The 13,568-nt window shown below is 38.4% G+C and overlaps 1 protein-coding gene across 1 annotated transcript; it reads right to left on the bottom strand.

Moving 5' to 3' along the window:
* Nucleotides 1-5,902: 5,902 nt before the first annotated feature.
* slc39a1 (solute carrier family 39 member 1) lies at nucleotides 5,903-11,976 on the bottom strand. The gene is made up of 4 exons (XM_061067864.1): nucleotides 11,658-11,976; nucleotides 9,987-10,117; nucleotides 9,011-9,319; nucleotides 5,903-7,753 (listed from the first exon to the last, which is right to left on the bottom strand). The coding sequence occupies exons 1-4, from the start codon at nucleotides 11,770-11,772 to the stop codon at nucleotides 7,400-7,402; spliced, it is 909 nt and encodes a 302-aa protein (XP_060923847.1). The 5' UTR covers nucleotides 11,773-11,976; the 3' UTR covers nucleotides 5,903-7,399.
* Between the last annotated feature and the right edge of the window lie 1,592 nt (nucleotides 11,977-13,568).

Below are 13,568 nucleotides of genomic sequence, written 5' to 3'. Positions count from 1 at the left end.
TTGATAATGCTGTGTGGTATAAAGTTATAAATGACTGTTGATACTATTATGGTACATAATGGTGCAGAGCAAACCATATGGAGGTTCAAATATAGAACATCAGACACAGCAGGACACTGTATCTACAAACTTTACAACATATTCACTTATTACAGATAATGATTGTTTCAGAATTCAGTGAAAAGAAGAGTTGTTCATCTAACATGTTATTTTAATTTTTCATCATTTCCATTCCCAGATGATTTGAACTAAAGCGCTGAGCAGCCTTACCTTGAGCAGAGGGGATGAGAGGTGCAGTCAGAGTAACAGCGGAGACAACAGGAGGAGAGATGACCAGGAGGGGAGGAGCCACTGGAAACGCCACTCAGAGGAGGATTACAACGACACAGTGGATTACAATGAGAGTCATAATCTACACCGTGCAAACTGTGACGTGCTGGAGTGGAGGAGTGGAGGTGTATTGGGGTTAAGGCCTGAGAATCACTCTGGTGCTACAGTATGTGGCAAAACACAACAACAATAAAAAAAGAACACAACATAACATTTTACAAAATACACTGAGTTGTTACAGAAAACATAAGAAGTAAAAATATTCACAAAAAAAACATTAACACGTTAATGAAATGACAAACACAACAAAAAAGAAAATGCAATGACATTTCTGAAAACACAGACAAATGTGATTAATTAATTGACAGCAATAAAGATGGAAAACAAAGAAAATCAGAAAACGTTTTGAAACCGTTTCAGAAAAAGATGTTTTGTAAAAGGCAGCAACATTTTTATCAGATGGGATTTTATTTTTAAACCTTACAAAGTATCTTGAGGGGAAACTAAAGAATGAGAATAGAAGTAAGTTTTAAATTACTTAATTCAGCCTCCACTTACATTAGTATTCAGCTCTTGTACATCACACATTGTATTTTTTTCTCACCACCTTCTCTAACATCAGCCTTGTTGTTGACCCCGATCATGTGACATGAAAGGTGGGATTTGACTTGTAAGAGAGACGACCACCTGGGAAGCAGAACTCCCGCTTCCACACATTCCTCTCCTCACATTCTTTACCCCCCCCTCCAGAGGGAACCACTTGTTTTGGGTCCAGATCATAGATTATTCATCCATGATCGCACAACATCAGACACATGGTCAGGAACAAATAAGCTCATGTTTTGTCTACTTGCAGATGGGAACCAGTGTTAATTTTGGCAGCTATTTTTGATTTAGTCTTAGTCTTAGTCTTTTGACGAAAATGCATATTAGTTTTAGTCTAGTTTTAGTCATTTTTATCCTTCTTAGTTTTAGTCTAGTTTTAGTCGACGAAAACAAATTACATTTTTGTCTAGTTTTAGTCACATTTAATAGCCACATTAAACTCCTTATCTTCCCTTCTCAGGTCCAGGGACCCCCTGTGTTTTGTCTACAACTGCGTACTAGTCTAGCTTTCAGTACTTAGGTTGTCCATTAGATATCCCTCCTATAGGTCTATAGCAGGGGTCGGCAACCTTTACTATCAAAAGAGCCATTTTGCCCCCTCTTCCCCCAAATAAAATTTGTCTGGAGCCGCAAAACATATTTGATAACAAAGCTGATAAAATTTTATATAAAGTTATACTATACTAATCTGTAGATTATTGCATTTATGAAATTATAGAACAACAATAAAGAAAACTGTTGACATTTTATTTATTTTTACCTGTTACAACAAAGGGAAACACCAAATGCTTATGAAGAGGAGAAGAAAATACACAGGCAAGTGTAGGCCTACTTTGAAATAAATTAAACGCAGAACTATGTAGGGTTATTTGAGTCATCCCCATATTTGTGGGAAATGTATGAAATAAGAAGTACCCAATTTTGAAATAAATAAAAACATAAAGCTGCAGCCTATATCTTTTAGTTGGCGTTGGCGAAATGTGAAAACAAAAATTGAAAGCAGATCAGACTGGAGGAGGAAACTGCAGCTCGGTATAAACCAACTGCAGCCTCTGCTCTGATCCAGAAGCTGCGGCGCTGATCTCAGAGCAGCTGAGACCAGAGAAACTCTGTGTTTTCACTGTTTCCATAGTTAAGAAGCAGCTGGTGAGTCAGTGACCGGCCTGCTTCACATGAACGAGCTCTGATCTCACTGTCTCTCTGGGGCGGAGCCTCGGGACCGGTGCGCTGTCTGGCAGCATTCACACACACACACACACAGACACACACACTCGCCGCTCCGGGAACTTCATGACGGCCTGACACGATTATGTTTTTAAAAATTGTTGTGACTTAGTCAACCGCCAACATTTTCGTTTCGTCTCGTCTCGTTAACGAAAATTAAAATAGATTTCGTCATAGTTTTTATTTTCAAAGATCCATTTCGTTACGTCTTCATCTCGTCTTAGTCATGGGAAAAGGGGCGTTAACGAATATTTTTCGTTATCGTTATCGTCAACGAAATTAACACTAATGGGAACATTTTAGCCACAGGGTTCATGATCCCCAGAGGATGAATCATACTGGCTTTGTTTTCCTTTAGCGCCACCCAGGGGTTCACATTTGTGTTTTTAAAGTGAAATGCATAGACTGCATAAAAAGGACAAGAGGACAAGACAGACCCACAAATTGAAGCCGAACCTGCAGTATAGGTCCCAAACCCCACCTCCTCCATGTTAGCAGATGGGATATGGACCAAACTAAGGTCAAAGTAGAGGTCAAATCAGTTGTTGAAGATTATTAATTAAGAAACCGAGTGATGTTCACACAGACTCCAAATTACGTCACTAATGCAAGATGGCAGCTCCCTTATTTGGGATCTTTGGCTTCATTTTTGTCCAGCGGGAGATGGAGATGCGTCGTCCATCTTCATTTACAGTCTATGGTCGTAACGGAAAATTATTAAATTAACCTTTTTGAAATTTATTTTGTATTACTAGTGAACATGCAGGGGCTCCACCATCCAACAGGGGGCGCTGCAGCACTCTCCACACCCCATTTTAGTGCCATGGCTTTGCATAGGAAACCTTATAAGTCCAGTGTGTAAGATTTAGATCTCTCTCATGTTTGGAAGAGGAGGGTGAGGTGAGGGGTGTTCAGCTGCAACTTGACACTTCACCACTAGATGTCACTAAATTCTAAACACTGAACCTTTAAACCTGATAACTACATCTATAGCCACTTGAATTTGTACCATTGATTCATTAAGATATGGACGTTTTTCTATTGGAGTTTGCACATTTTATTTTTCTTCTCCGTGTTGATAATTCTGGGGATTTTGATTCATAACCTACTTTTAAGACAACAACTTTTTAAATTTTATTTCTAAATAAATTATTCTACTAACCCTGTATGCATCATTCAAGATGAAGATCAATGTTCATCAAATAGCGTTGAGTCAAACCCTAACAGGATATGGAAATGTATTATGCTAGAGGCATTTCAAGACTGTAGCTCAACATTAAGTGGAAATATGTTTGGGGAATCTTGTCTTTAGAGGTTCATGGGACGATTAATACAACGTTCATGTTTGTCATATTTGTCCGTTAATGTGAAGCCACAGCCAGGAGACAGTTAGCTTAGCTTAGCATTGAGACTGGAGACAGCTCGTCTGGAATCCGTCCAAACTTTGGTTAGAAAGATTATTATATTATAGTTATATCCAATTTGTTTCATCTGTATGAAAAAAACTAAATGACAACTTGCAGCCCTCGAGTTATTTGAGCTGCAATAAAAATGATTCAACTGTCCATTGATCTTATTTGCGCAATAATTATTATATTTATATAACTGACATTTATACATAATTAGCCAAGGCTTGCATACTTGTGTCTCCCTTCATGCCACGGCAGTAGGAACGAGCAGAGCCTCCATGTCGGCTGTGAACACAATCAGCAATCTGCAGCGTGTTGGACGGAGCAGCGAGAGCCGAGCTGATAGAAGAGCTTAATGAGCTGTGGGTGAGCGGAGGAAGCGACAGGGCTCGGCTGGGTCTCCATCCTCCACACACTGAGGCCTCTGTCCTCATCCAGAACTGGCAGACCCACCTCGCTTATTGTTCCTTTATCAGCTCCGCTCATTAGTGGACACTCATGAATGACCTGCTATTCCCTGCGCAGACACAACCAAGGGGTTAACAAAGCCTCCACGTTTCACCGCAGACGTGGCCATGCAAGTGTTTTTGTCCCTGGCATCCAGTTCTTTGATGTGAAGGGATTCCTGCCAGTTATGTCACCCTGAACACTGATGAACACACAAAGTGTTATTTCCTCCACATTAGGATTCACACTGTTTGACTGTTGGGATGAAGCTCAAGTTGTTTCACGTCTAATAACAACAAATACTGAGAATTTAAATCACAGGAATGTTCTACAAGACAAATAGTTTGAAATGGTCTGTGTAGGAAACGCACATGTGACACTAACATTAACAAGACTCTTTTTGTCAGGTGACTCACTGAGTCATGATAGTGAGCCACACAATATTCAATAACAATTAAAAAGTTAAAATAATAAAATAATACCAGGACCCTGAAACCAAAGCACATTAATTAAAAGTAAGATATTGAAAATGAAAGAATAATAAAACTACACAAATGGAACAATCATTATTATTCAAACCTGTTTTTTTTTCTACAGTGGGGTTTAGGAATATTTTCTGTGACCAGGTGGTCATGGGACTTTTTTTAAGTTAGAATATTTTCTAACATCCTGCCCCCTGTGGAGAAGGATAAACACTCCCATCTGGTGGCAGCAATCATCAAATGGCATCAAGTGAAACCTAGTGAAAACGTTCATTACCAGTTCATACTGTATTTGATTTAAGATTTATTTAGCTTTATCATTAGAGGAAGTATCGTCTATTTTGGGCAGCCGAGAGGTGTCGATGATGGTGAAGTTGATGTTGAAGGAAGAATTCTCCGCGGACCCAAAACTTGCTTGTATAGTTTAAAGTTTATTACACAAAAGTCTTACAGGTCAGGACGGACTCGCGAGATCCGGAGACATCCACACGCCAATAGTGGAAGCCCGCCTTTGCAGGAGTTGAGCACACATTATATAGAGAGGTTGCGACCCAAGGCAAAACAACACCCCAAATCTCGTGTTTCAGCCGGACACAACTGCATGTGTCTAAGCATATAATGTGAATGAAATGGTGTATCCATAAAAACATGCCTTGTAAAGAAAGACAAAGACCCATGTTCTGTGCTTATCCATTAACAGGTCAGAGATCATTCCCTAGAGGCGAGAACTAACTAAAAATATAATGAGGAATTACTGAGAAGCTAAAGATGAGGGCTGCATGCTTAAACATGTGATTCTGGTTCATACCCAGGTTACAGGGATCTATATAGCTGAATTTACCACAGAAGAAAGAGTAATACCTGTAAAATGTGGTGACACAAAGGAGTCGACATATTTTAACATAACATAATAATCTCACACTTGACATATTGACAACATGTAATAGTTTAAAGGTTTTTTTTAATATTTATTTTTGAGTTAGTATATGATGTATTGTATCGTTTCCTGGTGTTAAATTAAGTTTTTTGAAATTAATTAGGGACTTTTTTTCTCCCCACAGTGGAAACTGCAATGGTTTCTCTATACTTGTTTTAAGGTCTGGACTTTACTGTGTACATTGCCATGAGATAATGTTTGTTATGATTTGGTGCAACACAAATAAAATTGAATTGAAATATTGTTTAACATAATTAAAAGTACATACATAAACAAGAGTAATTTCTTTAATATGAAATTGCAGTTCAAGTATGACTACATCAAGTATGAAATCTACTGTGTATTTATTGTTATTATTATTTTCTAAATCCGGCTAGAGATTGGTTTAAAAACGGATAAAAAGTATAAATAATGGTTTGATGGATGGATTTGATTTTTGACTCTTACACACAACAAACCAGCAGATGGAAAATGATTCTTTGATCTTTACTCTCATCAAGTTTACACAACAGAGTAACAAAGTCTTCTCTCTCATGAGGTGAATAATCACAAGGCACAAAATAAGTTGTAGGTGAAAAAGTGGTTTGGACTTTTGGACTTCTACACATGACAATACCAGTCTGGAAGCAGAAGTACAAACTGTTCCTTTTCGGGGGGGTTCATTGTTTCATCAGTGTTGGTCAGTGTTCCCTAAATGAAAAAAATATGAATATACAAATATGTGTCGTGATGTGTTTGATTGGGTCTTAATAAAGCTGCTGACATTTACACAAGTGTTTTACCACAAAAAAAACCAACACAATCCAACTTCCTTATATTTGTTCTGCACAGGAAACAATTCGACCATCACATGACAAACTAAAACAGGATTTGAGATTAAACAGAGACGTTTTAAAACTTCAGTCACAAATATACACTTTTGTAAATTCAGTGCACAAACGTATAATCATTATGGTAATTTGAGAAATTGTAAAATAAAACAGTCCAGAGCATCAGACAGGAAAAACACTGAATTAACGTAGGTACTGTGCTGACGGGTGCGTGCGCTAGTATCAGTTCTGCAGAATTAATTATTTATCTTTCATTTCTGTCTGTTCAGAATTTTAAAGCTTCTGTTTCTGTCCACATTCCAAATTCAAAACAGTTGGACTGGATAAAGTGGGAGCACAGTGTGAACTAAACTGGGACAAAGGTCAGTATAATGTAAATAATAGTTATCAGCTTGTTTAAATAGAGGATGGTAGAAGCTGAGCTCATTAGTGGAACTAACCAATTATTTACTGGAAAAGGTATCCAAATATTTTCTCATTATTGCCCATTTTCTTAAAGCATCAGAGTCTGTTAACTGGAAAAATTTAAGAAGGGTTGATTGTTTAAAAGCCAAGAACTGGAAATTACTTCTAAAAGCATTGCACTAAAACGGCAGCATTTACCAAATCAGACTTTGTCAGTGGAATTATCATTAATAAAAAATTCCACCAGAAGGTCCAGTGCCCAACTAAGTGAAGGTACAAACTCTTTTTGGGAACAAGACGCTGTCAGACGCACTTCTGATGGGATGTAAACATATAAAATCTGGAGGTACCGCAACATACAACATATAAACATCGTTCATACAACAGGACTTTGTGTTTCCAGTGGTTTGTTCCATAGTAAAGTCAGTGTCAGTGGGTTTGTTTGATGCCACAAAGTATGGATCCGAACACGACCAGTGAAACAAATGAGGAACTAGTGATGCGCCTCGTCTTTCCTCTGTGTACTTTTTTGCAGCAAGTTGTTCCTCTTAACATAAAATCCATTTAAAAAAAATGTTTGTATGTACACGAATCTGTGGTATTGTTAAAACACTTAAACATCAACAACTGCTGTCGAACAGAGAACAGAGACCATTTGTCCTTTTGTATAAATGCCTCCCAACTGCAGCAGTCGGATCAGAGAGTCCAGAGGCCGCGTCCCGACAGATCTCATCCTATAAACGTCAGCGCCGCCATGACGCTGAAGCCCAGCAGGATGAAGAGCACCTTGAGCAGCTGCTTCCCGGGGGAGTTGAGCTCATGTGGGAGGATCTCCATGAAGGTGATGTAGATAAACGTCCCCGCGGCGAGCCCCTCCAGGACGCACTGGATCAGCGCTCCGGATGCTAGCTGGGCCTCCACCACACTGATGCCGATGCCGATGCCTAAAGGGGACATCAGGGCGAACACGCCGATGTAAGCCGCCACCCACAGCGGACGAACGGCGCTCTGGACCAGCTTCACAGACAGGCTGAACACGATGATGCTCTTGTGGACGAGTATCGCGATGCAGATCTCTAAAACCTGCAGAAAACAAAAAGAATTATATTTCTCTCTCCTGTTCTGGCTTTAATGAGGAAGCCATCACCAGCTCACGCTTCATGAGAGACTACAGCAGGAGAAGGTCTAGAAAATTCAAAGTCATCACATTTCTAAGGGATGACAAATTCACATATCACATGATGAGAAAGAGATGTGTCATAAAGACTTCGGTGATAAGAATTAAACCTGCTGTCTATGTGCTCTTTTCTTATGAGTCAGGGCTCCACCCAGGCTCCACCACTCACCTGACCCAGACAGTTTCCTGCTGTGTTCTTCTCAAGTGAAAAAAAAAACTTGTGTCTGAACACTGTGCACCGTGCTGTCTTGTTATTCAGCTGTTAATCTCCCCTGACATATTAACAATCTCAATGAGTGAACCAAAACATTTGTAATCCTTTGTAAAATACCTGTTTCTAATCCAATGATACTTTTGATTCAGTAACTGTCCCTGAATACTCATTTACGGAGGAATCTTTTGTTTAAACCACAGTTTTTAAAGTGTACTTGTTTTGTCAGATTTATTACTTTATGTCTAATTCCATGTTATTTACACTTTTCAACCATTTCAATCTTCTCTAGCATCTTGAATTGTAATTTTGAGTAATGTAGTTAAAGTGGAAAATGTGATAATTTCAAAGGAATCCATCTATATTAGATTTTGTTTTAAAATCTATTTATTAATTTTTTAGAAATAAAGAATTAAGTTTGCAAGTGAACACACATATAACTCAAAACTACATGTACTGAAAGTTCCTGAGGGTAAACTGATAAAGTTTGAGTATAGAGAGACGGCTGAGGGCGTCTTGTGACCAGAAGACGCACGACAGCGAGTTTCTTTATCTTCCTGAAGCAATTAACTAAAACCCGGCTTTTTTTATAGATATATGATACCAATGTAAATATCAATTCAACTTCATTTGACCTGGGCTCCAGTCTGCTGATGTTGTAGTTTTCTTTTCTGAAGAAGTCACAAAGAAGTCATTGTCCAACTTTATATATGTTATATATATTATAATAAAATATTTCCGTTTTATAAATCCCATGAACACACATCAACTTTTCACAAAGGCTAAAGAAAGAACGTGTCAATGACAGACAGCATTGAGTTACTGAAACTAGTGGAATGATTTCAGTTTGGGGAAAGTGGGAAAGTAGTGAAAGCTACAAATGTGATATATTCTCTGGGATATCGAGCAGCTTTAACTTTAACAGCGTGTGACGAACATTCTCTCTTCTTACCTTTGAGTCTGTGTTCTGGAGGCCGATGGCGAGACCCTCAAACACGGAGTGGAGCGAAAGCGAGAGGAAGAGCATGAAGGATCGAAACGGGGAATGAGCCTGAAAGTCCACATGGACGTGGTGGCCGCTGCTCTCCAGATCCGCGCTGGCTCGGTGGCCGTGGCCGTGGCCGTGTCTGTCGTCCGCTATAAGGGGGGCCCTCTCCTCCTGAGCCCCCCCCATGTCCTTGCAGGTCAGCACCATCTTCTCTAGGATGAGGACCATGAAGAAGCCGGAGGCCATGATGAACTCCGGAAGAGGGAAGCTGGTCTGTTTGAGAACGACACAGAGGTTTAACAAGATCAAGATTTGTTGGACAGAGATTTTAAGAGGCTGCAGAATTGTATATTTTTATAGAAGAACAAATAATCCTATAACAAGGTGAGTTTGATCCGAGTCCAAGACTGTGAAAGATCGATAACTCCATTATGGCAGTGATCACTTGTGCTTACTTTATTACTTTTATTTTTATTTATTTTTCATTCAAGGTCAAGGTTTTATTCCTGAAGAAAATAAAACAGCAAATAAAACACCATTTCTTGTTGTACTTCAGAATAGAACACAGTGCATTCATCACACACACAGATGTTATCTCTGTTTTTAGTTAATATAGTCATTTAACCGAATGACTTACAGAACATTAACCACCAAATATTTAAATGGATTTGATGTGTAAATGATCAGGTTAAAACGTCAAACATTCTCTGGTTCTAGCTCCTCTAATGTCCGATTTTCTGTTTGAAATAACTTGTATTTTAATTTAGTTTTGGTTTTGGACTGGAAGAATTTTAGACGTGCATTTTTCAATGTTCTGTGTATTTATAGACAAAATCATTAACATATTTCCAATAAAAAACAATCATAATTTGTGTTGTTTATTGGTTGTTGTGTTTATCAGACCCTGGGTTTGTTCAAATCCCTCCGTACTTTGACGTACCTCCACCTTCCGATTCTCCAGCTCCGTGCTGATGTCTGACAGATAATCTGGAATGATGTCGAGCAGACATGCTGCCAGGAAAACCCCCCCGGCAAAACAGCTGATCAGACTCAGAACTGTGCGGTGGGTTTCTGTCAATGATTACAATAAGGACAAACTTTATTTGCATGGCACAGCTCAGGCATAATATACAATACACACCTACTCACACAAAAGCAGTTAAAAAAATCATGATAAAACTATTTAAAGAAAGACTAATCAAATAGAATGGAGTATAAATATATTAAGATAACATCTATCAGAATGATAAAGGAAAGACAAACAAATCTATTTCCACGTGAACATACACACAAAGTTAATAAAGCATATTGAATTATTGATGATACACCACAATTCACTGAGTCTGAATGTGAAAATAAGAGTCGGGGGATCATGTGACGCATCCTGACTCAACAGAGCACAAACGATACTTTCACTTCCAGTTTTTTTTTTTCAAAGAAAAGGCTAAAGTTCACCGTCCTGACAGCCTGTGACCATGTGTCAGGAAGGATTTGAGGCTCCAGGCTTCATCCCCATCAGGTGACTCAGGTCCAGGGGCGACGGCAGGGGGGGTTAATATCATAAAGAATGTGTACATTACATCAAAGTGTGGTCATAAACCACAGTAACACTTTAATAGACCAATATGTATCTACCAGTGGCAGCCCATCATACCCCCAGAATCAGAATCAGAATCAGAAGTATTTTATTGCCAAGTACGTTCACACATACAAGGAATTTGCTCTGGTTATTGGTGCATACAATGAACATAGAAACATAAAATGGCAATAAATACAACATGCATAGGAGAGCAATAAAAAATGGGAAACCAGTATATATTTACTCACTGTTTACTTCTTATTTACTCACTTTTTACCAATATTTATACAAAGTAACATTTATTTTGAGATAAACATTTCTGAATAAAAATATATAAAAGATAAAAGATATAAAAAGTGAAGTAAAAAAGTGAAATGCTAAATGCAATACAGTTAACAGTGTCATATTGCAATATGCAATGTAATGCAGTATAATATAATATGATATGATATAATGTGTTAATTTAACACATCCACGAGCTTAACAAACACCATTAACACAATGGTTGCTGGGTTAGGTTTGGTTCATGATCAGTGGCTGAAGCCCAGTCTGGTATGAACTGTGCTGTGGTGTCAGCAGCTGTTATCAGGTCGTTAATGGTTTGTAGGTCCCAGTTGATAAAATCAACAGATGTTTATAACGGTCACACAGCAACACAGTCCTCACTGGAAATTAGATTAAGTCCCACAGGAGCCTGCAGGAAGTGACCATCTGATGCACCAGACTTCATTTGAACTTCTGTTAATTTAAGGTTTACTTGTGTATGTGTTGAAACTCACACATCACAGAATAAAAATAAATACTGAACGTGAATCTGCGACTTCCCTTTGCCAGTTCGGCGTCGGTGTCGTAAAAACAAAAAGGAATCTTAAGAAAGTAAAATAAGAAAATAGCGTCACCATGACCCAGGGTGTGTGTATGAGGCTGGATGGGGGGTTTCTCCTTGACACATGAATATAACATCTGCAATCAAAACGACCGCACACACTTGCTCATGTGCTATTCTTACGTTATAACAATCAAGGTACGAACCTGTTCCATTAGTGCGTCTGAACCATTTGACCCGGGCGGGGATAGATCCGAAGAAAAGCGTTAGCAGCAATAAACCGACCAGAGCAGCGATCTTCACCTGCAGCAGATACTCCATGTTTCAGGGGAGGTTCCTCTAACTTTCATCAGAGAAGCGGGGAAGCAGTGAGAAGCTCCTGCTCAGAGACACAGAGAGATTCACAGAGAGAAGAAGGACGAGCAGCCGCCGGCATGTTGATGTTTGGGAAGTGGCTTTCTACGGTGGCCGAGGATGGTCAAAACAAGAGAAAACCTCGCTGCTCCAAATGAACGGGCGGAAAGAGGAAACTCGTGATTCACTAGTTGGATATAAAAGTTTCTGCTGCCAAGTTGAATCGATGAGTTATTGATTAACTTTCTGGAGCACAGCTCTGCCACTGTGATGGAAAACAGTCATTAGAATGAGAAACTATCTCAAAATAATGACTTAGTATCTCATAATTATGACTTAGTAGTGTATTACTCACTAATTTGTGATTTGTGAATATGGGCTACACAACTGTCCTTGAGTTTAGCTACCTGTTCCTTGGTTTTAAAAAGGAAAAAAAGGCTATGCTACAAATACAAATTCTGTTCAATACCAATATAGTTATTTCGGTATTTAAGATAAAAAAGTTTATTGAAATACTACTACAAAAGATAGAAAAATAGTTCTAGTATTACAGTTGGCAGCTAATACTCTATGAATAGAGCATGAATCAAGTCTTCAGTGTATTGTAAAATAAGTGCTTAGTAGCAATTCATTCATCCAACTCATATAAGCAGAGCATTTATGTTAATCACATTTTAGTCATTAATTTGGCTGTTTCCACACTACATTGCATCTGTACACAATAAAAACATGCAGCAGGCTGTAAGTGTGGTGACAGACTTACACATGAACACCACATGCAGGTATGGACATAGTCCTATCTCCAACATTTCAGTTAAATTAACTATTCAAACATTGAAACATCACCGTCTCTTTATGTGCCACAGCCTCTGATTGTGGTTAACAAATAATTAATCTACATGTGTTGTGTTTAATTTATTATATGTCCGATTTAAAATATCAAGCCAGATATGATGTGAGGTTTAGATAAAGACAGAATGAAGCAAACTGAATGTTTAAAATCTAAAATACTTTTTGAAATAAAGCATGAGCACTGTCAAACTTTACTGAGAGAATTACCTCCGATCAAAGAGCACAGCCTGACTGCAGCATCACAAGACTATATATCATAGCGCCATCTAGAGTCCTCATCATGCAGCGATTCCAACTACAAGATTTACAGGATGCGAGCAAGACTAGTATGAAATTAAGCTCATGGTTCTTTACAACACATTAATTTACATAAAAGACATACAATGAATTTAAAATGATTGCAGGAGAATGTTCCTGATTTGAAGGGGTTTATAGTCCGGTCTTAACCAAAATTTGCCTTTGAAACTTCGGTCTCAGGGTACACTAAAATTGGAACGATACAGAGAAGACTCGCATGGACTGCTGCACCTCTTCCCCAGGGCTGCTGTTTCTAAATAGAATCGAGTCGCTCTCGCTCTCGCTCTCGCTGACTTCCTGTATCTGCGTGTCCTGTGTCACACAGCGTGTGGGGGTGGGAGCGAGTGTTAGATAGTGTTACTACTTATAAACCATATTGACATTATATATCATTTTATACAATAATATTGTCTTTTGCACACTCTGTCTACATATTCTTACACTCATAGTATATTATATTATCTATGGTATAGTCAATACTTATATTTATACCTCTACTATATATCATATCATATTATATCATACTCTCTGTATATTTTTTGTATATATAAGTCTATATACACATATTTATACATGTGTACATGTTATTATTTTTATTATATTTACTATTATTA

The sequence above is a fragment of the Limanda limanda genome, chromosome 3, assembly GCF_963576545.1.
Source record: "Limanda limanda chromosome 3, fLimLim1.1, whole genome shotgun sequence".
NCBI lineage: Eukaryota > Metazoa > Chordata > Actinopteri > Pleuronectiformes > Pleuronectidae > Limanda > Limanda limanda.
The sequence above is the reverse complement of the archived record's forward strand: the minus strand, read 5'-3'. Positions and strand labels throughout refer to the sequence as shown.

Bases quoted from the DNA above. Each gene is read 5' to 3' on its own strand.
- slc39a1 (XM_061067864.1), bottom strand. From the start codon at position 11,772: ATGGAGTATCTGCTGCAGGTGAAGATCGCTGCTCTGGTCGGTTTATTG. The intron at 10,118-11,657 runs GTTCGTACCTTG...AATCATTGACAG, and splicing joins CAGACGCACTAATGGAACAG to AAACCCACCGCACAGTTCTG. The intron at 9,320-9,986 runs GTACGTCAAAGT...GTTCTCAAACAG, and splicing joins TGGAGAATCGGAAGGTGGAG to ACCAGCTTCCCTCTTCCGGA.